Source organism: Protopterus annectens, chromosome 5.part0 (assembly GCF_019279795.1).
Source record: "Protopterus annectens isolate FY-2018-M chromosome 5.part0, PAN1.0, whole genome shotgun sequence".
Classification (NCBI taxonomy): domain Eukaryota; kingdom Metazoa; phylum Chordata; order Ceratodontiformes; family Protopteridae; genus Protopterus; species Protopterus annectens.
Window position 1 is genome coordinate 1385466638 of NC_056735.1, and position 26453 is coordinate 1385493090.

At 39.0% G+C, this 26453-nt stretch overlaps 1 protein-coding gene across 1 annotated transcript in view; it reads left to right on the plus strand.

Annotated features, from left to right (window-relative positions):
* Positions 1–26453, plus strand: part of CCDC81 (coiled-coil domain containing 81) — a 1631012-nt gene that overhangs the window by 1068667 nt on the left and 535892 nt on the right. Inside the window, exon 10 of the mRNA XM_044071201.1 lies at positions 10297–10404. Coding sequence (XP_043927136.1) covers positions 10297–10404 — 108 coding nt within the window. The remainder of the gene's footprint in view (positions 1–10296; positions 10405–26453) is intronic.

A 26453-nucleotide genomic window follows, 5' to 3' on the forward strand; every position in this document is an offset into this window, starting at 1 on the left:
AAACAAGCCTCTACCTTTTCCTGTTAAGGCACATTCCAGGTCAGTAGCTACATCTGCAGCATATCAAGCAAGGTTGCCTTGGGATGATAAAACTGGACTGGAACTTTTAAAGCAAGTTATACGTAACAACAACTATAAATTGACATCCTTAAATGAACAACTGTGTTTGTTAGATAAAAGTATTAAACAAGATTTGTTATATGAACACAACAAGTTTCGCTTAGAAAATATTTTTAAAGATATGGACAAATTTGTTAAGAAATGGTTAGATATCAAGAATCACAAACTTAGTAGGGACACTTCTGATTATAAGAACAAGAAGGTTTACACTCATTTCAAAGAATATAGGAACATGAAATGTTACACTACTACTACTGAGGCTGGTTATGGTAGGGAAGTGAATAGAGCCCCTTTTAATGAGACAACAAACAGAGTTGAAAACATGTTTGAAGAGGAAGGTCAGGGATTTTTTTTAGAAGAACCACCTCTCAGGAGATCAGAACGGATATGAGAGCGTTATGGCTGTCACAATTATCAGCAGAACAGAAATTACAACAGAACAGCACAGAGAGCCAATTCTTGGCGGAGATAAGTCCATGCTTTTTATTAGATCAAACTGACAAAAATGTTTTTATTACATCAGACTATGCCTTTCAGTTGCCAGATATTAATTGTTCTAACACAACAATTTATGGACACTGAGCATTAGACTATGATACAGCAACAATTTCCGGTAGTATTGACAGTGACAATTATTGTTCCATTGTTACTGAGGGGGGTTTTAGTATATACAACTTTACGGACAAAAAGTTTGACAAGGATTTTTTAGCTTTATTTAGTAGAGGTTTTACCTTTGTGCCTTCATTTAAGTTAGATATAGGCAAACTACTAATTAATTTAAAATTATACACTAGAATTTTGAATTTAAAAATCTTTTTTTCAAACAGCATGAATCACACTTCTGATTCTGGCAACTTCACTTTAAAACGCAGCAGCATATTTATACCCCCACAGAATTTCATGATTCACATTTTTGAAGCATTATGTGAAAGCCAGATTAGGAGACTACTAAATAAAAAAACATACAACATGCAAAACTTGACTTCAGCGGAAGTATTTTGTCTGAGAGAATTAACTACGTCAGGCAATTATAGAATCATGAAACCGGACAAAGGAGGGGGTGTAGTTATAATGACAAATACAGATTACTACAATAAGATGACTAATATGTTGGATGACAGTAACACCTACGAAAAAGTAAGTAAAAGTGAAATGTATAGAGCATACACAAAAATTGATTGGTTGTTATACGAATATTTAATGGATGGCATTATTAATAAGGATGAGTTTTCTTATTTATCAGTTGAGTTTCCAGTTATTCCATCCATTTTCGGAATTCCTAAAATTCATAAAAATCCACAGAACCCCACATTTCGTCCTATTGTTTCAGCTAGAGGATCCAAGACAGAGGCCATTGGGGCATACATAGATTTTCATTGTAAGGAGACATTGAATAAACTACCACATGTGTTAAAGGATTCATGGCATTGTCTGGAATTAATAAGACAAAATAAGGAAAAAATAGGGCCTAATTTTTTTCTGGCGACCATAGATGTAGTGAATTTATTCACAGTAATTCCACACACAGAAGGTTTGGAAATGTTTGAGGCCACCCTATTAAAATTTAGTGGGATGGAAGGACCGAAATGTAGATTCTTGACAGAACTGATGGAAATAGTTCTTGAAAACAATTTTTTATATATGAACGAGGAATATTACAGACAAAAAACTGGTGTGGCCATGGGGGCAAGGTGTGCCCCAATATATGCAAACCTGGTTTTAACACACTGAGAGACAGAGCATGTTTTTACATCTGCGTTTTGGAATACAATTGTTGTTTATTTAAGGTATTTGGACGATATACTGATTGTTTGGAAGGGTAGTAAGGAAGAATTTGTTGAATTTGTAGAATATTTAGGTAAGACATCTAGTTTTCTTAAATTTACCAATCAAATATACAACAATGATTGTGCATTTTTGGATATATTTTTTTTCATTCCAGAATAACAACATAGAATCTAATATATTTATGAAAGAGACTTTCTCAAACTCTTTTTTACACTTTGACAGCTGACATCCATATTACCAAAAGAAAAACTTAGTTAAGGGTCAGATGGTAAGGCTGTCCAGAATTATTAGCAACGATGAAGCATTTAATTTGGAGATGGAAAAACTATCTAAGATGTTTTTGGACAGGGGTTATCCAAATGACTTAGTTTTTAATGTTAAGAAAGAGATTAATGTTAAAAGACATTCATTATACAGACCCATTATTATATTTGGTGTCAGTAACACAATCGAAGATAAAAAAGCTAAGTCTAGACAGGACACCTTTATATTACCTTACAATGAAACATCTCCTGAAATTGCGAGCATTATACATGAAATTTGGAATAGTGTTATTAGTAACAATGGAGAAGTATCGGAAGTGGTAGGCACATATCCTAAGATCACATATAGTAGAGGTAGAAATCTGAAAGATATTTTTGAAACTAGTACCAATAGTGACAATTTCAAAAGGTCAAGAATGAGTAAATGTGGAGCATGTCAGTTTTGCAAATACATTAACAATGGCCCTTACGTTGCTATAACAAATTTTGGAAAAACAATCAGATGTCTGGGCCACGGTAATTGTAATTCAACTATGGTGGTTTATGTTGCTACTTGCTCCACATGTCAAGCTTTCTATGTTGGTAAAACAATTAGAAAGCTCAGAGTACGTATAGCAGAACATGTCAGAGATATTAAAAAACACAAAAATACCAGTGCCTTATACAATCATAGCGTCAAATGTGCAAATTTTAAGAGATTTCTATTCTTTATTATTGACAGAACTCCACACAATGTACAGAAGGGGGGTGATGAAAAAGTCATTTTGGAAGCCAAAGAATGCCTTTGGCAACTTAGGCTTAATGCCTGTATGCTGCCAGGCATCAACGATTCTGTTTCTATTATTAGTGTACTTAAATTAAAATCATATTTTATTTAAGTATGATTTAAACATTTTTAATATTATAAATTTTGATCTATGACCATTTTTAAATTTTTTAACGATTGATTATTACTGGAAAAACATGTTATTGAAGAATGGACTTATACACATATATTTATATATTTATTTATTTATTTATTTATTTCATTATAAATAAATTAAATACAAGTGTAATTTATTCAAGATATTACTGATGTAGATGGATCGTGGAAGTATTACACACTACTTATTTCACAATTCACAATTCATAATTCATAATATATATTTAATAATTTATAATTTTAGTATATGTATATGAATTTTATATTTTAAATATGAGTATAATATGTGTAGAACCTGTGAGATCTATATCTTGTGAGATCAACAGCATGTTATAATTTCGGCTTTTATGTCTACTGTTTTATGCTTTTATCCGTTAAACTTTTTTATCTGGCAAATAATTTTCATCTGTTAAATACTGGCAAACACTGTTAACTTTGATTAATCTTTATTTATATTTAGTGTTTATCAAATAATTACTAGAAAATGAAAGTTATGTTTTATTTAAGGTTTACAGTATTGGACACACGTTTTGGGACTCCGAAAAATTTTCAGTGTTTTTACACTGTTTCTCTAGATGTTTCTTTTATACTGTTTCTCCAGTGTCTTACTAGTAATTATGTTATTATACAATTACATCATTAACCAATTAATTAATTATTCATTTAATTCCAACTATATAAAGGATGGCTTTTTAGTGAAGAATTTGTACTCTGAAGATGCCCTATACGATTGTGGGTGAAAGCGCTTAGTACGGAGAATTGTTGTCGCATTATTGTATTTTTTATTTTTATTTTTATTTCATTAAAAAGTGGAACCAACAAACCAGTTTTCTAATGGGTTATTGAATGACTTGTCAGCTTACTAGTTGTTCCAATATATATCTGCCTTGGGATGATATTTGTGCCGCAGCTGTGTGTGCAAAACCACATACCTTAATTACTCATTACAAATTGGACTTGGCCTCCAGGAGTAGAGCTTCGTTTGGTTCTATGGTTTTGAGAAATATTCTCCCATGAGCCACCCAGGAATTCAGTTGCATGGGACGCGGTCCCATAAGTGAGAATAAAGGTGAGATTGACAACAGCACATAAAGAAGTTATGTACTTACCATAACATTCCATGTGTGTTGTTCATCTCAACCTTTATTTGTCACATACCCACCCTCCATGCCCCCTTCCAGATCTTCTGGAAGACCTAGTGGACAGTGGATTTATGGATCTCCATAACCTCAGAGATACTCACATTGACCTCAAAAAGATTATAGCTACTGTGTAGGTTATCTTCTTTTCTAGAAGGGCAAACAAGATCTGAGGAAGTTGGGGAACTGCATTATGGGTAGGGAAGGGAGCCCATAAGCTTTGCTGAGGACCTCGAGCTGTTGGAAAGGCTGAGACGGATCCGACACATTGGATCCGAACCCATCAGTGAGAATAAAAGTCGAGATGGACAACACACATGGTATGTTATGGTAAGTACATAACTTCTTTTTTATGTTAATAGTTTTATTACTTTTGTATAAATGTAAATTTGCCTATGTCACAAGTGATAATTCAGTAAAGCTGTTTAAAAAAAAACGCTTCCACAGCCAAAGCACATGTAAAAAAAAATGCTGCTTAGAAATATTCTTCTTTGAGTCCACCCTGGGATTTAGGTAGCTGAGGACTCTGTCCCGTTAGTTGAGGAGAAAATGAAAATTGACATCAGATAAAGAAGTTAAGTACTTACTATAATGTTCCATCTGTGTTGTCCATTTTCATCCTTCTTCAACTCCTCTGCCACCAACCCCCATCCTTATGGTTTTCTGGAAAAGTGAGTGGATATAAAAATGTTTGTATACTCCAGGCATGATAAAGCTCCAGATAAAGCCTTATCTAGCCTTTTTTCTGTATGTAAATTTATGTTTATTTGTATGAGAATTATTTTTTATGCTATAGCCAGCAAACAAAATCTGAGATTTGTGTTGCCACGAACGTCTGCAACAGCTAAGTCAGATCCAATGGTTCGGATATGAACTCATCAGTTGAGGAAGAATGAAAATGGACAACACAGATGTAATGTTATGTTAAGTACATACCTTCTTTTTTCAGGCTATTACCTTTTTTTATTCCCCCCACAACAAAACTATTCCAGTCGGGGTCAAGACTCACTCTGCCAGGGCCTTGGCTTCATCTATGGATTTCTGGAAAGGGTTGGAGTCTAGTAGTACTCTAAAAACAGTGTCCTGGTCCTCTGTGCATACTGTTGCAAAGGATTATAAACTAGATTTCTTCTCCACACCTAGGACAGACTGCTAAAACCATTTCCATGGGCTCCTGGACCCTTCCCCTTCCACCTCCCAGGTATTTTAAGTTACTGTAATCTACCCGTATAACTTAAGACTGCTGCAGCAGTGTTCATAATGATAAACATAAACTTGCCATAACAGTAGATGCTTGAATGATCACTGCTGTATTAACCACTTCCTCCCTCTTTCCATTCCCATTGTTTTTGTATGTTTTCATGCCAGGGTGTGGACAGGAATTGTTTTATTTTCCTAGTAACATCCTCTCAGGGTATAGCCTTCCTCTCTAACTTGGTATGAAATTTCTGAAGGGCTTGGTGCCCTAACCTGATGTTTTAATCAGCTCAGCTTGTGCTGATAATGGTTTGGGTGCATGGGTGCCCTGAAGCTTTACACTGTATGCAGGTTATAACCCATATAGCTTACACTACAGTAACAGTGATCATTTGAACATCAATTTACTTACACAACTGTTTCATCAATGATTTGGTTGTCCAGAATTTATTTGTTCTTCCTAGTGAAATTCTCACAAGGCCTTTGATTAGTTTAGGTGCATTTGCATGTGGCAAGTGTTCAGTGTGTAATCATGTGGCTAGATTATTTTATAAATGAAATGGGATAAATTTTAAGCCTACAGCCATTTACTCCTGCACTACAAAGGGAGTGATGTATTCTTTGCCCTGTTCCTGTGGCCGTTTTTACATAGTGGATACTAAAAGAATGTTTAAGGTCATATTACAGGAACATATAAGAGACATAAAAAACAAAAATCTGTATAGTCCAGTGGCTTTTCACTTCCATCAGATACATTCAGGAGTATATACTGATTTAAAAGCTTGTATTTTGGGGCAGGCTTGTGTTAAAGATGTTGCTGTGCTAAAAAATATGTTATATAAAGAAACAGTTTTTATATTGAAATTTGGCACATTGTTGCCTCAGGGCTTGAACAAAGAAGTTGAGTGGAAGGCTCTTTTACAATGAAGTGTTAATTATTTTATTGTCTTAATTCTTTTAATCTCTATTTGATGTTTGGTGATACACTCTGTTATTTAACCGTGGAGTTATTCTTGATTTGTATTAAATCTGAGAAAGGCTTGTTTGCCGAGGCACTGGATTATTTTATATTCAATTTTATTCATGACCAACTTTGCATTCTGTGTTTTTCACTAGCCTTACTGTTTGAAATTTTACTCTTCATTTTGGTTGTTGTGTACTTACACAACTATACTGTCTCCTTTTTATCCTCAATTGTTCGTATTATTGCCTCTGTGCCTTTCACTTGGCAAATCAGCTTCTTTATTGTTTTGTGGACTACTTGATTCATCTGTCATAGAAGGATTCATCACAGCATGACCTGGTTCTGTGGTAGTAATGTTTTCTCTCATCGATGATTGCGTGTTGCATCTTTTTCCAGCCACAGCACCAGAGCCTTTGCTGGAACCCAAGTCATGTTTCCTTTTTTTGCTTTCCTTGATATACAATGCAGTTAATGTTTAGTATTGTCTTGGAGATATTATTTAAAACAGTAGGTTCCACCATTTGAAGGTGCTCACCAAGACTTGAGGATGAATTCACTTATAGCAATCTCACTCTTCATTTCTTAGTGAATTCATGTTTTCATTCAAATGTCCTTTAGTTAAGCAGATGTAATGCGCTATAAAACAACCACTCAGCTTTTATTCTAAAAAGACAAATTAAGATAACATTAGAAATTTATTACTGAAAATTTTCAGGACTGTTGCTTTAGTAGTTTGATTTAGGAAAAAATGCTTATTCCATAAGTTAGGTGGCATAGTAGAATAAAGCCTTGACTACAGCTCAGATGACCTGGGTTCAATTACTTGCTTGAGCAACTGATGGAGCACTAGAGAGGGATGGGTGTGCCTATTCAGGAGAGGTGGGCTATTGCATGGGCACTCCCTTCAACAACCTTTGGTGGAGGCTGGTGATGCTGATGTATGGAGTATAGTCCAAAGAGGTGAAAGGATGGAGACATTGCTAAGCTGCAGCAAAGGTGAGGCAAAATGCTACATGTCACTATTGGTCACCTGTCCACCCATCAAGCAGTTCCATGCATCCTTTTGGGTGGTGGAGGGAAACTGATAAGTTAAAATAAGTAACAAAACAAAACAAAAAAAACTGGTGGAAGGTGATAAATCAGACACCCCCACAGAAATGCTTCCACTCTAAAAACTGTTATAAGGGATTAATTTGTATTAAATAAGCAAAGTTGTATCTGTGCAAAGTGTAGGAACAGACTATTCTTTGATATTCAGACTGGAAATAAACACTGCACCAGAGGATACATTGAGATTCAAGAAAAGGAATAAATAAAATAGACTTGCAGACTTTAAGGAAATATCAGTGAGGTCTTGAAGAGTAATTTACAGAGGGACATATTTACCGAAACAGGATACAGACATGGATAGGAAGTGAGGTATCAACATGGTATAGTTAAGAACAGAAGAATGATGTGGTCTGTTATGAGAGGGAGGCCTAGTTATCTTTCTTTTAGCAATTAATTAAAACAAACTCATTAACATCTGATGAAGGCCAAGTGGTGGTACAAAAACTCAAGTAGCTATATTGAAAAACATTGATTGGTCCAATGAAATAAATCATATAATCTTGGTGTTCCAGTGCCTACTAATAATAAGGTGGATAAAAATCAGGCTGATGACAGTAATAATGAAAAATGCTAAACCGCAAGCATTGTAATCAATCTCCGTTTAAGAAAAATAATGCCCTAGTAGGAATTTGATAGTAAGACCAACTGATATATATTTTTAAACACCTAATTTATCACTTAAGACATAGGCAAACATATATTAACAGAAAAGAAAACAAACCATGTCAACATTTTTTGCATTTGCATATATTATACATCACATATTTTGTTTCTTTCTTTGTAGCTATCATCACTCCAAGATTACATAAACTACCAAATTCCTACCTTCCCTTAAAACTTACTTATCCTGAACATTATTCTGCAGGTATTGCTCCTACAATGTCCCTTTATTTATATGTAATTTGCTCCTTCCCTTTTCTAAATAGCCATCTTCCAGTTCTTTTTTCTCTTTTATAATATTCACTACTTTAAATACAGTTGATTAGGCTTTGATTTCCATTTTCTAGTCATTGATTTTTTGGCAGCAAACATAATTAAACTTAATAAGGCCTTACTAGGAAAACTGAGAGATACTTGACCTGAATTAACAGTTACTGTCAGATCCCTGCATGGGCTAGAGGTATGTAGCTAACAAAATAAAGACTGAAGACTGACAAGAAAAATGTAATGTTCTGAATGATCATGTTGGATCAGTAATGTAAAATACTGGCATGTGATATTTCCTCAGTGTTGTATCTCTCGCTCTGGTTATTAATAATGCATGTGTATTGACCCTTGTCAAGGGATACACCATCCAGCTGTGAATTATTCTGGCAGTTAATAAGTCTTCTTGGCAGTGCCTTCCCATTGACTTATCTCAGCTGACAGAGTACAAGGAGGGAAAATTTCCCACTTCTCCTAACTACGTTAAAGAGTGAAGTTGCTACACACTGTCCAAACTTGTTTTTGATTTGACGAAAATTTCTCTCATCCTAGGTAGGAAATAACTCCCATATAGTAACTCAATATGAATTAAATACTTGCAAATATTTTTACATTATTACATTATATACATGGCAGAATATTGCAGGTGCCAAGTACATGTGAGAAATTTTATGCCCACTGACAGAAATATTTATCAGGAAAAATATCATGTCACCTGGCCTGTAACATTTTAATATTTTATTACGTCGGGCAGAGTAGCATTTATTTTTCAATTGTGACTCAAACATGACAGTTGATAAATAATGTTTTTAAAAGCCAGAAATAATGCTGCATTCCAGCCATGGGCAGAATATTCCAATAGCTTTATATGTTACTTCTGAAGCAAAGCCTGTAAAAAGGAAATCATTCAGTGCAGTGGTACTTTGAGGCTACTGTTAGTGAAAGCAGGCTTGAAATTGGTTCTAAGGACCATTGCCAAAGACTGTCACCCACCCAAATCAATATTCTGGAGTGCACAATGTATGCAGTGCAATATAACAAGATGTGCTCCGTATTTATTTATTTATTTATATTTGTCTTTGTTTACTGGGAAAGTCCAACTGGGTAATACCCATTTTCATCAGAAGCCCGGGGAGAAAAGCTCCATTTCTTACATTGCATTATACTTAGTTCCAGTTAAACACAGAGTAGTTACATTTCTATTTACATTTATAAACGTACAGTAGTTACATTTATGCAGTCTAAGATTTTATAGAAATAGAAGTTACTAAGGGAAAGCCCATGTGCAACTTAGTGGATATCCTACCTTGGCTGACTGTTGCCTTTCTGAGTTTGCATTCTTCTTGCTATTTCTCTTATCTTTTGAGAGGTATATTGGGAGATAAAGAATCTGAACATCCTGAAATATAGTCATTTCCATTCCTAAACAAAATTTGAGTAGACTGTCACTGTTTACTATAGTGTATCTGTGGCATTTGGAGAAGAGCAACATGTATTTTAACCCACTTTAATAATGCGCACAGAGTTTAAAAAGATTAAAAGTTTTATACTTGACTTAGATTGACATAACTATTGCTTTGGTTGTTTTGTTTGAAATAGTAATTCAAGTATACAGCTTTTCTACAGCATTGCAAAAAAGTCCAGAGACATTTGGATTATGAACAAAACATTGCAAGTAGGGCATATGTGAAAATCAGGTTCTCTCTAACTTGTTTGTAAAAAAAGGCAGCACTACCTTGCATATTAATTTCAACTGTTGTAAAGTTTTTTCACCTTCAAAATGCTTCTAGTGTAGTGTGTTTTTCAGCATTTTTTTCAATTTTTTGTTAGTCATAAGAACAAAACCTATGTTTATCTTTGGAAAAACAGGAAGATATGCAAGCAGCCAGAGAACACAGTCAGAAAGTTGCTGCCTTTAATCTGGGAGTTGCTGAGGCTATCAGAGCTGGAAAGAATGCCAGACCATCTGAATTTTATGTGAGTTTGTAATTTTTTTTAAATTTTCTTCAGGATTTGATAATGTATAATTAAGGATATATATGAAAAACATGAGAATTCAGCCTACTGCTGCCTAATGTGCTTCTGCATATTTGGTAACTGATTTACACAAGGTTCTGATAACAAACTAAAAAAATGTTTGCTTATGTCATTATCAATATTACTGACTTTATGCCAGTTTTCCCCATGGTGTTACTGTAAAGGCAAATCTGTTTTCTTTCCATTTATTATGTATCATGTACATGGCAGGCAGTCTTTTAGTTTTACTTCAGTAGCAATCAATGCCTCTTGGCATACAAGATGGCACTTAGGAATCTGTACTGCTACAGTTTTACAGGAGGAGCAAACTCCCTGGTCTGTGAATAAAGTATGCTAGTGTGGTGTTGATGACAATTCCCAACACTTTGCTTTTTAATTGATGTCAGTGATCTAAGCCATGCCTATGGACCAGATCATTTGCAAAAGTGATTTGCTGTTTTACCAAAGCAGTTGAAAGCCATTTTTTTTTTAATTTTAGAACTGTGTTGTGCTTAGATACAATAGTCTTATTACAAATCTGCCTTTGGTTTTTTAGTCACCTATTAGGGTGCAAAGATTTTCAATCACTCTGTGGAATAATGTATTTCTGTTAAAGAAAATAGATTTTTTACTGGTATGTTTCCTTACACAACTATACTATGTTCATCATGTTGATCACTACTACAGTAGCCTTATGGGTAGATTATCCTAGTTTACTGGAAGGTGGAAGGAAGTGAAAGGAGAAAAGTCTAGCCCCTGGAGAATGGTTCATACAAAGCCTGATCTGGACCTAGGGAAGTTATAAGCTTATAGTGCTTGGCAAAACTATGTACAGAAGACGAAGTAGCAGTTTATAGAATACTTCTTGAATCCAACCATTTCCAAAACAGCATAGATGAAGCCAAGGACCTGGTGGAGTGGGTCTTGCCCCTGCCTGGAATAGATTTGTCATAGTGAGTATAACAAAAGGTAGTAGCCTTAGGCAAACATTTGGAACAGTCTGTTTTGACACAGGTTGTCCCCTTCTTCTTGCCTTCACAAGAAATGGACAATTGATCAAAAGCTATGAAATATTTAGTTCTGTCAAGATAGTACCTGGGTTGTATGTGGACATCCAATGTATCCAGTATCCTTTTTCCCTCATTTTAGGTTCAGGAAAGAAAATGGGGAGATGGATAGTTTGGCTTAAAGTAAACTTGGATACCATTTTAGGCATAAAAGAAGGATTAGCTCTCAAAGAAACCCTGTCGCTGTAGAAAATGAAGTAGGGATAAGAACTTGCAACTCAGAAACTGTTCTTGCAGAGACCAGAGCAATCAGTAAAGCTATTTTCTGTGTTAAGAACCTGAAATCAGTCAGATTAGCTGATTCAGATGATGCCAGTGTTAGCTGTTGTAACACAAATTTAAGATCCCAGATCCCAAGGAGGGGGCCACCAGATTACTTGGAGGTCTCCTATTCAAAATCCCTTTCAAGACCATTTTGACATGAGACTGCATTGAAAGAGGAGGGTCCTTGGGCAGGCATGCTGAAATGGCTGATAAATGAACCTTGGTGAATAAGAAAGATCATAGGATAGTAACACACAAATATTGTAAAACCAGAGAACAACTATCTCTGAATGGGTGCTGGTTATTTATTTATTTATATTTATTCATTTATTTATTCCAGTTTGATGACCGGGGAGGTCCACTGGGCTCAGGACCCCGTTTTCAGTGGAGGCCCGGGGAGAAAAGCTCCACATTACATAGTAAAATTAAAAAACAACAGATAAAATTAAAATTAAGATTCAAAGGTATAGATACATTAAGATACAACAGATAATATTAAGTTTTATGAATACTGGTAAATTGTGATACAGAGACAGTATGAGGTACAATGGTTACATAGCATATGTATTGACATGGTTGGTTAAAAAGATTACATAGAGTCTGAGTCTTGTTGTGGCAGAATGGTGGAACAGGCATAAATGTTAGGGAGGAAGATAAAAGGAAGAGCAAACTATTTACAATATTTACATATATACACAAGACAACAATAAAGAATAAGTAAAATCCATGGAGCAAAGTTGTTGGAAATCGGAGGAGTATGGAAATACAATTAGTGTAGAGAGAGTAGATGGTTAGGTGGGGAAAGTGCATGGGTATCAGCTAGAAAACTTTTTCTATTTACTAATACGTTATTTTCTAGTAGCATTCTTTCTTTGGCTCTATTAGTACCTGATGCACACTTATAGAAAACAGGTGCCTAAAAGGAATTAATACCCTGTCATCCAGGTAGCCATTTGAACATGACTGATGTTGGGGTGTATCAAACACCCCTGTCCTTGTGTGAGCAGATTAATTCTGTGAGGAAGCCTGAGGTAATTGCTCCTGGCCATTTCAAAAGAAGGGAGTACCACAGTTGTCTGGGCCAGAAGAGGAGTTGCCGCAGTGATCTTGGGGGATTCCTTCTGAACCTTCAGAAGTACCCTCAATATTAGTGGAAAGGGTGGAACGGCATACAAGAAACATTTCTATCCAATGAAAAGAAAAGGTATCTGTCTTCCAGGCCTTCTTGGTAGAGTCCTAGAACAGAATTTTGACAGTTGGTTTTTCAGAGAAGAGACAAACAGATATAGTTGAAGAACTCCCCACAGTTGGCTCAGATCTTGGAAGACCCCCATGATCTAGTTTCCATTCATGAGGGTCTGCCCTGGTCCTGCTCAACTTGCCTACCACACAGTTTTGCTCTGATGTAATGTAGAATGCCTGTAAATTGGCACTGCTGAGAAGCTATAACTGGAGCTAACATGGGTAGTCTGTAAAGTGGGTATGACCTGGTTACCCCTTGCTTGTTGATGTACCACATGACTGTGATATTATCTGTAACCACTTGAAGAGGTCCTGGGTACCAAAGATGGTTTAGCGTGAGTACCTTGATCAGGACAAGCATCTCCTTGATAATTATGTGCTTGCATCTGTCATTTATGTCCACACCCCCTGTACTTTAATCTATCCAGAAACTGCTCCCCAAGCAAAGTCCAAAATGTCTGTGGTGATTGATTACTTTGGAGCAGGAAGGGAGAAGGGGAAACCAGAATTTAAGGATATCTAATGTCTCCACCAAACAAATTTCTCTTCTAACAAACCCCAGCACTGGGATCTGAAAAGATAAATTGCGTTGATGCTGGAACCGAAGAGATTTCAGATACTATTGTACCTTTCTCATGTCTTGCCAAGGGTATCGTGAGAATCATAGATGCAATGAGAGCCATAATCCTAAGGTATTCTCTTGCATTGACTGAAGTCTGAGTGGAAGACCTTAGAAATAGATCTAAGTAAAGATCTATTTTTTCCTGTGGAAGAAAAATCATTTGAACTGAGGTGTCTGATTGACATCCCAGGAACACAATCCTGTTTGAGGTAGTCAAGAAACACTTTTGAATGTTAAATTGGAATCCTAGCTTGTGCAAGAGATCTCTCACTCATGAAAGAGACTCCTAACATTTTGAAAAAGACTGCAAAGATGAGCAGGTCATGTAAATATGGAAAATGTGGATATCCTGTAGCCTGCAATGAGATATAATTGTAGCTAAACACTTTGTGAACATTCTTGGTACAGTGGATAGTCCAGAGGGTAAGGCAGAGAACTGATAATGTGATCCAGACACACAAAACCTTAAGAAACATCTGAAGTCTGGATGAATAGGGATGTAATGATAAGAATCTCTAAGGTCTAGTGATACCAGGAAACTTGAAAGAGGAAGAAGAGGTAACAGGTTGTGACTAGCCTCCAAGCATTTCCTTTCTTTGGCAATAGGAACATCCTTGAATAAAAACCCTTCTCCACCAGGAAAGGAAGAACTGGTTCTAGCACTCTGTGGGAAAGAATATGATGAAGAACAGGTGGAAACAAGAGTCTAGTCTGCAGGATGAGAAATTACCTGAATTTCCTCCCACTGCCATCTGTAACCATGATGAATGATTTTCAGAACCCATCTGTCTGAAACAATCTGTTGCCAAAGAGAAACATGGAGATTCAGACTTTATACAAAAGAAAACTGGCCAGGGTGGGGGCACATGGTGACTTGTATAGTTATTCATACTTGTTGGACTGTCCCTTTGTTTTGGGAGGTTTGAGACTATTTTTTGGAAACATAATAACTGACAGAAAACTTGCTGCAGTAACCTTCTTTTTGGAACCTCCTTGCCCCTTCTTCTGTTTATTTCTGTTTTTTTTTTCCAAAACTGGATGAGGAGAAGCAAACTCCCCTGAAGAATTTGGAAAAGGAGGGCTGACATATCTTAGAGATTCCCTGGATCAGCTTGCCCCTTTCATTACTCTTTTTGATCACCTCTTCAGCAGAGGGGGCAAACACTAAATCACTATCCAAGCATTTTTTTTCATCATCCAGGAGGTTCTGAGAATGCACCCAAGCAAATCTCTTAAAACTGTACCAGTGGCCATAGCCACTTCAAATAGATCTGTTTACCTCCAGCCACAACAGACAGTCAAAGAAATTCTGTTTCAGGATTCCTTGCTCACAGGCTTGAAACACAGTTGTTTTATTCCATAGTCCACCTGGGTGTTAATGATTGGAGCTGTACCTCGGTGAATCGAGATATAAATGAGCTCTTGGAGTGTGTGTCCCAGGCTTGTATTAATCTAGCATCAAGTTGCATTCTCCCTTCTCCTAGGATGATGCAACAATATGAACAGAAAGTAATTGACTTCAACAACTGGCTTAAAGTATAGCGTCATTTGAAGAGGGTACAATATTTGTCAGACTGGGAGTACATGGTTGACAGACCATGCTGCTTTGCTAGGAATGGTCTGCTCTTCTCCCTCCTGGGATTTTTTCATATTGGCTAACACCATTTCCACCCCCATACTGCCTTTTTTGTGCATTGTTAACCAGATAAAACTTACAATATATGTATACCAAACCAGGAAAATCTTAAGATACTACCGCTCAAGGTCAGGAGTTTGAACAACAAACTCTACTCCTTGCAGGCTGTCCTCAACTTGGAGAGTGTAGATACCTGTCACTGAGATGGTTTAAAGCTATAGAGAGCACCCCAGCAGTGTAGCAGTGTAGCAGTGCAGTGCAGTGCTACAGTGTCTTCTACGCATTTAAACCAGCTACTGCACAGGAAGGGATGAAGGTGGAGGTATCTCTATATACATTAAAAGTAAACACACCTTAAGGCTTGTCGATCTGCATAACAGACTTGAGCTTCTTCAAGTCCAAATCACAATAAATAAGATCCCATAACATATTCTTACAAAGTACAGGTCCCTTCAATGACCCAGGAAAGCCACAACACTTACTTAAAGGCACTTGACACACTTCCTATCCAACCCAACACCATGTTCATTAATATTCAAGGGTGACTTCATCTATCCCAGTATTAACTGGGAATGGCACATGACCCCCAATGTACAGACCTAGAGATTCCTGGATTTCTTAAATGCCAACATCCTGCACCAGCTAGTTTACACACCCACTAGGGGCTCACACATCCTCGAACTGGTCCTCCCAAACATGGTAGAACGCTGCACTCCCCCATGAATAACATCCTCATTAGTCAGGACAGATCATAAAGCTGTCTCCTTTGGGCTAATTGTAAAACTAGGGACACCTGGAAACCCTAAAACTTTTAAGAATTACTCCAAGGCAAATTTCCCACTACTAAGTGACACCCTAAATAGATTTTCTGAGACAACTTCGTCCTATGCAGAAACATTCACAGAAACCCTGTATTACCATATTAACAGGAAGATATAACTAATGTCCTGGCTGACAAATGTGGCTCAAACTTTAATCCCCCCGATATTCCTCAGGAAATTCCTACATCCATCTTGCTCCCAGCCTTCACTAGAGAGCAGTCTTCAAGTCCAAGAACACTGCATCAGTGAGTCATGATAATATCACAGGATGCCTCCATAACAGCATGAAGCATCATGAACTGTAAGTGACACTAGAATCTCTATTCAACCAGAGCCTCCAAACGACCTTTGTACCTAATGAATGGAGGACCCCCTTCCTCTCATTTTATTATTAGATTTATTATTCTCTTTCTATTTTTTTATGTTTATTTAAAATATTTATTTCAATGTTTTATTTCTGTTAATGTTTACAGTAATTCCTGTGGGAATTTCTGCTTGTAGCAATGTCTATTTGGCTTCTATCTTTGGCAAGTGTTTGTTTTTACTTTTTCTGAGGACACTTTCAGTATTCCTCTTGGATGCACAATGTAATGTGTGCTGTTAGACACTCAAGACCTGTCTTTGCTGTAGATCTGATGTTGTCATTTTTATTCATTCCACAACCTGTGGGTCTCAGATCTGACTCTCTGGTCCAACTCAGCCGCTTTCCAAAGCTTAGGCTGCAAAGTTCGAGCTCCTCCCCATACCCATAATGCCTCATTCCCTCAGATTAGCTCAGATCTTGTTTGCCACTCTACAAGATCTACGTGCTCCATTCGCTCAAGCTCTGTTGAGAGTTTCTAGTGCAGATACGTCATTTTGCTTTCTCTCCTTTCCCCTATCTTCTGCTTACATATATATATATATATATATATATATATATATATATATATATATATATATATATATATATAAAAATATATGGGTCCCCTTCAGTAGATCGAACTTTTAAATGTTTGAAGATGATATGGCCGAGATAATAACATCGAACATTTAAAAGTCCAAATGGACTGACTGGAGATCCACGTACAGTACAGAACGAGAAGATTTCCCTTTTCTGCAATTTAGTGCGATCTCGGAGTTGGTATATTTAAGTAAGGGGGGTGTGGGGGGTGCAGGGGCCTCCTGTTTCATCTGTGAGGGGTTTCACCCATGTGCGTTGGCTGACCACAGCAACAAACTTATTCTGAAGGGCCTGATTCCTTCCTCTGCTCCAGTTGTGGATTCTTCTACTTCAGGAGCTCAAAACCCCTGCCAAAAAGCATAAGGAAGTCCGGGAACACAGGAAATGTTCCCCAGACAAATCTGCCTTGACATCTAGTAAGCCTCCTAAAAAGACTTCCAGAGCATCAGATCAACATTCTCAGATCCAAGTAAGTCTGCTGACTCATCTTCTTGGGACTGACTCAAACTGGCTCAGGATCTCCCTTTCAGGACAGGTCTCCTAAAACATTCTCTAGACCACCTTTCATATCTTCTTTTAGGTCTTCCCATAGCCTTTCTGGATCTGTGGTGGATAAGCTTATGAGGCAATTCCTTCAGACACAGATCCAGAAGGGGGTTTTACTGGCTCTGTCCCCTATCCCCCACTGGGTCCATGAGTTGACTTTCTCCTTTCAGGCCTGTTGCTCCTTCTCTGATCTGACCTCCTGCTTCGGAGTCCTTAGGTCTGAAGGCCTCGAGAATTGAGGTGTCGGTGCCGGTAGTGAGTATCTCTCAGACTCCGACAGCTTTCCTACCTCACTCAGCTCCAACTACATTGGAACAGAGTGGCTCTTGGAGCCAAAGCCATAACATCAGTTCCAGGTGGTTAACTTCAACTCCAAAGTTTTTGAAGCTGTCACTTCCCCTAGCAGCCTCTGAGTTCAACAGCTTGGCCCCAACTCTCCCTTCAGAGTAGATGGCCAATGAGACTCGAGTGCATTCTGCCCCAACACTTCAGCTCCAGGGGGAGTGTCTTTGTTGTCTCTTTGAGGTGGTGGAGAGGGTTCTCACCTTACCAAGGAGATCCTCAGCTCCAATACTTTCAGATCCACCCTTTACCTCTTTGGATACTGTGTTTGAGACCCCATGTCTGCCACCTACAGGACAGCCAGTCCAGCAAAGTCACCACGCCATTCCACCTTTGGAAACATAGATCTGTTCCGATACTTCCCTGAAGCATCCCCCCAAGGAGGTACTCCGAAAGAGACGGTGCAAGGGAAGGCACCTGGATTCTGCACAAGAATCCATCACTGAAGGCCCTAATTTTGAGGAAGGGGGAGGGTCCCTGAGATCTCCACCTGAGGAAGTCTCCTTTGAAGACATCTTAGAAATCCTGTACCAGAAAGGGGGTTGGTCTACCCAAAACCCTACCTCAGAGGAAATGGTGTTTTTGGTGGCTTTAGGGTCTGGCCCATCTACATCTTGGATGTCCATCCCTGCTGATGCACTCATCAACATAGTATCAACCAGGGCATGGAAGGAGTCGGACTCTGTAGAACCTATACTTAAAAGTGCAGATAGGATTCTTAGTGCCCCAACAGACCGACCACATTGGACCAAAGGGATCCAAGTAGATGCCATGGTTGTTCCGGCAGCCACCAAAAAGAGCTTGTTCACAAAATCTCCACTGTCCATTCCCCTAACAGGGAGTCTAGGGCCATGAACAGATTAGGCAAAAGAGTTTATGCTTCAGCCACTTTCTCCTTACAATTGCTAAACTATCTTTCTCATTTTACTAGGCTACAGAGGGGTTTAATGAAAGAACTCACTAGCTCTGCCCCAGAGTTTATATCTAATGAGGAAGTGAAGGTCTTTTCCTCCAGAATGGCCACACTACAGTCAGTGTCCAACTCGACCATGAGGTTAATTTCCCATGCTGCAGAGGGCACCTCAAGGGCTGCTGGTTCAGGCACTGCCATTAGGAGTCATGCCTGGATGTGGGTGTGTGACTTCATGGAACCTTTCAAGCTTTCGTTCGTCAATGCACCCTTTGATTGATTGTCACTGTTTCAGCCCAGTGTCAGACACACGCTCTCCTGTAGTGAGAAAGATGAAAAGTCCTTGTCTGCCATTAGAATACAGTTTTCTACCCCACAAAGATCCTTTTCTTAGAATCAGTGTGGTGGTAAAAAACTGTGGTTCAAGAAGTCTCAAGGTCCTTTTCAGGAATCCCAGGGAGTCTTTTCCGCCAGGGCAGAGGATTAAACAGTAATAATGATAGCTGCTTCTCATGTGGCAGAGGGGGGTCTGCAAAATCAAAGGTCTTGAGATTTGTTCTTGGACAGACCCTTTCAGTGCTCCTGAGGGGTTGCCCGACTGTCCTTCTCTGAAAGCAGTCAGGGGAACTTATCCTTGCACCCAGAAGCTGGAGAGCCATCACAAATGACGTGGGTGCAAAGGATCATATCTAGTGGCTGTTCCATCCCCTTTTTAAAACATTCCAAACCAAACAGATCCAACCCCAATGTTCCACCTAGTTAGAGGAAATCAGCAGCTTTGGAGATTGCAAAGCTACTAAACAATAGAGTCATCCAGAAGGTTCTCCCAGATCAGATGGGATCAGGGATTTACTCAAGATCTTTTTAGTACCAAAAAGGACAGGGGATCTGAGGCCAATACTGGACCTGTCATCCCTAAACAAGTCAGTAAAAAAAATCAAAATTCAGGATGGTCATGGCCCAGTCCATTCTACCTCTATTGCAAATGTACGACTGGATGTGCTCGATAGACCTGAAGGACACTTACTATCATATCAAAATGAACAGACACTCCAGAATGTTTCTCTGCTTCAGGCTGGGAGTCAATCACTTCCAGTTCGGAGTCCTCCCTTTTGGTCTCACCACAGCCCCCAGGGTGTTCACCAAATGCATGGCAGTAGTTGCAGCTCACTTGAGACTGCAGGGATTCCACATGTTTTTTTATCTGGACGATTGTCTCCTCACCACTCCAATCAGGCATCTACTCAGTCAACCCAGGGATTATTTGGTACACCTATCCCCTACCTTAGGCATAACTATCAACACACAGAAATCACCGTTGGACCCTATCCAAGTAATCAACGTCATAGGAGTACATCTGGACACATCCAAAATCCTGGCCTTTCTCCCTCCAGATAGAATTTCCACTCTGACTACATATCAGGCATTTTCTGTCAGTACCAAATCCACCAGCGAAATTAGTTCTCAGAGCATTGGGATCAATGGCTGCCACGATCACCCTGTTACCTACATATGAGAATTCTGCAATGGACATTAGCAGTCCAATGGTCCTTGCACCAACATCCCCTAGGCTATCTGATCAAACTTTCAAGAGTGTGCTAAAACTTGTTTCTATGGTGACTTCATTCTTCAGATATTGAACAAGGACGTCTCTCTGTTCTCCCCCCCAATGCCACATTGATCACGGATGCCTCCCAGATAGAGCAGGGGGGACATTTCCTGAGACGGATGGTCCAAGGCACGTGGATGTCAAAGGAGGCCAACCTGTATATCAACAACCTAGGCATGAGAGTAGTCCTTCTAGTGTTGCAAGCCCTGCACAGTTTTCTTCCTCTAGGAACTATTGCAATACCAACAGACAATATGTCAGTTATGTGGTACATCAACAAGCAAGGAGGAACCAGGTCTTACCCAGTGTGTCAATAAGCAATGAGAGTGTGGCAATGGGTGATCTCTATCAACCACTTTCTAATTGCAACACACATTCCAGGGGAGTGTAACATTCTAGCAGACAGGCTGAGCAGAATCTTGCTGATGCCTCATGAGTGGTCTCTAAAACAATCAGTGCAAACATGATCTTTCACAAATGGGGTCAACCTTGCTGCAATCTCTTTGCTTCCCCGTGCAACAACAAATGCAGCAGGTTCTTTGCCATGATCCCTCCTCAAGGACAGTTCCCAAGGGATGCTCTCATTCATGCTCCCCCCCAGTCTACTTTACACATTCACAACTCTACCACTAATTCCCAGGTTTCTTCAGAAAGCACACAGGTTGAAGAGCAGAGTAATCCTCATTGCTCCTTTCTGGCCTCGACACGTCTGGTTTACCTTCCTGTGGTCTCATCTCATCTGCCGTCCATGGACACTGGAACCATTTCCAGCTCTACTGTCCCATCCATCAGGGCAGATTCACCTAGAACTCCCAGGTGTAAAACTAACCACATGGTTTCTCCAATTCTGATGATGGCTAGACATTCCAGGCTTTCTTCCACTGTCCAAAAGATTTTGATTTCATCCCACAAACCATCCACTAGGAAAGTTTATAAGAGCAAATGGAAAAGATTCTCCATATGGGCTCAACAGAAGCAGTTGGATCCCTTTACTGCTCCCATTCCTATGGTCTTAGACTTCCTTGGTGATATCTTCCAAAATGGGGCAACTTACTCCACTGTAAAATTTCAACTGGCGAGCATTTCAAATTATCACATCAGAGAAAATTTTTCATTGCCGGCTTCTTTAAAATTGTGCAAAGCCTTTCTTAGAGGTACCTCCTTGCTTTGCCCTCCTGTGAAGGATCCCACCCCTCCTTGGGATCTGACTATGATTCTTCAGGCACTAGTCCATCCTCCTTTTGAACCTTTGGCCAAAGTTCATTTGAAATTCCTTTCTTGGAAAACTGTTTTCTTGGTAGCCATCCCTTCTGCAAGAAGGTTTTGAGTTACAAGCCCTTTCTTCCAAACCTCTTTATTTGATTTTCCATAAAGATAGGATCACTTTACATACCAACCCTTCCTTTTACCCAAAGCTGCTACACTGAACAATATTAACTAGTCCATCAACCTACCAGTTGTCTTTCCCAATTTTCAAAACAAGGGAGAGTACATCCTTCATTTATTAGATGTTTATAGACAATTGTGGTTTTATCTGGACAGGACAAAATCATTCAGGAAGTCTGATCAATTATTTGTATCCTTTACCAATATCAGAAAAGGAAAATCAGTTTCTAAGACCATGTTAGCCAAATGGTTAAGAGATTGCATCTCTTTTGTGTCTGTATCTAAGGGTTTATCTTTGCCCACACAAGCCAAAGCCCATTCTACAAGATCCATGTCAACTTACCAAGCTTTTTGCTCTAGAGTCTTGATTGATGATATTTGTGCAGCAGCTTCTTGGTCAAACTCTCATATCTTTGTTTCACACTGTAAGCTAGATATTACCTTCAGAAATAGGGTTGTATTTGGTTCTGCAGTGCTCTGGGACCAGAATATCCTTCCATGAGGGCCTCCTAAGGTTACTGTAGCAAGGGACTCTGTCTCATAGGTTGAGGAACAAATGAAAATGACAACATCAGATGAAGAATTATGTACTCACCATGATGTTCCATCTGTCTTGTCCATTTTCATTCTTCCTTAACCTTCCCACCCTCCTTCCCCCTGCCCATGGCTGCAAAAGACCTGACAGATATGCTTATAGGAACCAAAGTTCCTGTTTGAGCTCCTGAACCTTGTTCTGTATCTTTCTAGTAATTATCTAATTATATGTATACTTTGTATATAGTCAGCAATATGTTAGCAGCAAACTTGATCTGAAATAATCTGGGTTGAATGAGGCATTATGGGTAGGGGAGGAGCTCGACCTTCAGAGCCTAACCTTTGAAAAGTGGGCAAGTCAGATCCAAGGGTCAGATCCAAGACCCACAGTTTGAGGAAGAATGAAAATGGACAACACAAATGGAACATTATGGTGAGTACATAACTTCTTTTTAATTTGCTTTATTTTCATCTTTTGGCAGGAAAATATTGCAGAACTTGGATTTTTTCAGCATTTATACATTACTATATGTATGACTGTGCCCTGGGTGTTTTTAAAATGTGATTGTGATTTTACCGCAGGTGAAGTTATTTGAATGTACTGTGGAGCTTTGACTCCCTCTGACAAGAAAATATAGATTAAATTGTAATTAAACATTATTTTATGGCAGTTTAAGATGATTAAGGTGTGTGAAGTTAATTTGTAACACTGGTTTGACATATTGAAACTTTTTGCTTTGAAAGTAATTGCTTTTTTGTTTGGACTTTGTGTACTGAAAATTATTTAACTTCTGTCAGTTGAACACACTTCAAACTGACTTTTGGCAATATAATGGTTTGCAGAGTTTAGTTGTGTAGGGACAAAGTTATTACTAGAAACTTTAAGTGCTTATTTTGATACATTATTCAGTACTATCAGTTTATTATTTGAGCTGATGTTCTCTTTTGACTTGATGGATCCTAATTCTGGTACACTCTTTCCTATATAAAATCCAGTTACAACTAAAAAGAAAAAAAAGTAAAAATATGCTTTAGCCTATGGTTAGTGATTCTGTCGGGGTTACAACTCTGCCCACAGACCATTTATTTTTTGCCCATCTCCCGCTAGTATTGCCTTGCCAGCCACTATGGAATGGGGGTTAGACACACATCCTCTGGGGCTGTTCCATTACCAGGGCCAAGTATGGGAAAACCAATTCCTTTAGGTGCAGGAGTAGTCCAAGGTGAGAGACCCCTTGCCAGACATAATACTCTGTCCCCAGATATTTATCTACTAGAGAAGTTTATAAGAAAAAGAAAAAAGAAGTTATGTACTCACCATAACATTCTATGTTTGTTATTCATTCTTACATGTGGCTCCGAAGCCAATCCTCAGCTTCGACTCAGCCGATTACAGAAGCTCGAAGTCTCTAAGTTGACTCATGGCAAGGTAGATATCCCATCATGCAGTGGTATCAATCCTCAGATCTTGTTTGCTGCTGACTGTAATAGAAAATAGTTATGCTGTATCCTCAGGTAAAGGAGAAACAATAGTGAAAGGTCTCCAACATATAGGAAAGAACAAAACATTTTCCTACAAGGTCCTCTAGGATTATATGGACGGGGGTAGGTGGGTGGGTTCAAAATAATGAACAGCGAGATGGACAACAAACATAGAACATTATGGTGAGTACATAACTTCTTTATGTTATGTTGTCCTATCTCGCCTTCATTCTTACATGTGGGACAGCATCCTTAGTACCTTTTTCTTAGGTGGCTCACGGGAATATACTCTTGAGCACTGTGGAACCAAGGGAAGATCTGTCCTTGGAGACCAAATCAACTTTGTAATGAGTGATAAAAGTATGTGAGCTTGCCCAAGTGGTGGCTGCACAAATACTGTACATTGAAATTCTGGCTTGAAAAGCAGTGGATGTTGCTAGTGACCTGGTTGAATGACCTCTAATTTTGAAGAGGGTTTCTTGTTATTGGAGGAGTATATAAATATTATGCAGTTGGAAAGCCAATTATATAATGTGATTTTTAGAGACTGGCATCCCTTTTCTTGCCTCTGAAAAGGATATGAACAACTGATCTGACTTCCTGAATTCTTTAGTTCTATGGCGATAGAACCTAAGTTGCCTATGCACATCAAGTTGGTGAAGTCTGCCTTGTTGGTATGATTAGGGAAGAACACTAGAAGCTCAATAGATTGGTTAATATTAGATTGGCAGAAAATCTTAGGGACAAAGGACGGGTTAGTTTGGAGCGAAACCCTGCCTTTATGGAAAATCAAATAGGGCGGTTTGATTGACAGCACTTGTAGCTCTGAAACTCTTCTAGTTGAGGTTATAGCTACCAGAAAAATTATTTTCCAAGAGAGGAACTTTAGATCACACGTGGAAGAAGGTTCAAAGTGTGGTGAGTGCAATAGGACAAAGTTTAAGTCCCAAGGAGGGACAGGTTCTTTAAATGAAGGTCTCAATAAGGAAGTACCTTTCAAAAATGCTTTACACAGTCTATGTACCATCAAGTTAGGTGTATGCTGTCCTAAGTGAAAATTGGAGATAGCTGCTAGCTGGACTTTAATTGTAGCAGTGGCTGAGCCTTGTTGGAAGAGTTCTGAAAGGAAATCCAAAATTGAAGAAATTGGGGTAGTGAAGGGGTTTGCTTTTGGTCTGCACCCAGAAAGAAAATATTTTCCATTTACTAGCATATAGTTTTGTGGTAGAAACCTTATGAGAGGATATCAAAATGTGTTTTACAGCTGGAGTGAAATCTTGAAGCCTGACTAAAGTTGGAAGTGGAGCAGCCAATCTGTCAAGTTAAGGGTGTGGAGAGAAGGATGGAGCATTCCTGACATATGTGTCAGCAGGTCTGGAACTGGGTCCAGGATCCATGGATCCTCCTGTAGATGAGGCCTGAGAAAGGGGAACCAAATCTGACTAGGCCAATATGGAGTAATGAAAATCATCTTGCTTCCCAAGGATTTTGCTTTCTGAATGACTTTTGATATGAGGGGAAATGGGGGGAAAGCATAAAGAAGTCCAGAGGGCCAATTGTGAACAAGTGTGTCTCTCTGTGTCACCCCCAGAGGGGGGATTGAGGCAAAGTAGCTGCTGCATTTGGCGTTCATAGGAGTGGCAAAAAGATAGCAGCAAGACTGGTCCCATTTGCAGAAGATCTCTTCTGCTGTGTTCTAATTCAGAGACCACTCGTGAGGCATCAGTATTGCCCTGCTGAACTTGTCGATTATGACATTGGACTTTCCCGGGATGTGCGTTGCTACTAGAAAGTGCTGGGAAGAGATTACCCACTGCCAAATCCTCAGAGCCTCTTGACAAAGTGGGCATGATCTGGTTTCTCCCTGTTTGTTTATGTACCATACCACTGACATATTGTGTGACTGGATTGTAATCATCCTTAGAGGAAGAGAGTTGTGGAGTGCTTGCAATGCCAGAAGTACTGCTCTCATCTCTAGAACATTAATGTGCAAATGGGCCTTGTGTTCTTGCCATATGCCTTGGACTGTCTTTCCCAGGTAATGCCCCCCCCCCCACCCTGTCTGGGACGCATCTGTGGTCACAGTAGCAACAGGTTGATGTGGAACGAATGGTCTTCCAATGGTTAACTCGTTGGATTGAATCCACCAACAAAGATCCTTCTTGCAAGTTTCTGTTATTATGATTAGGTGAGACAGAGGAAGTTCCTGAAGTGACCACTGGGAGAATAGTAACCACTGTAGAATTCTCATATGCATCCTGGCTAAGGGAACGAGGGTTGTGATTGAGGCCATTGTTCCCAGTAGTTTGAGCACTATCTTTGCCTTGACCTTGTGTTTGGGAAGAAGAAGCAATATCTGTTTGAGATTTGCAATTCTGTTGGCGGGAAGGAGCGCCATCATCGAAATGGTGGCTATTTCTGCACCTATAAAGGTAATATGCTGACAGGGCAACAAGGCAGATTTTTGCAAGTTTATTGTAATGCCTAGCTGAGCACAAATTTGTAGGGTCATGTCTCTGGCCTGTTGAAGTAGATGCTTGGTGGTGGCAGTTAGGAGCCAGTCGTCCAGGTACGGAAACACTCAGAATCCAAGTCGATTCAAGTGA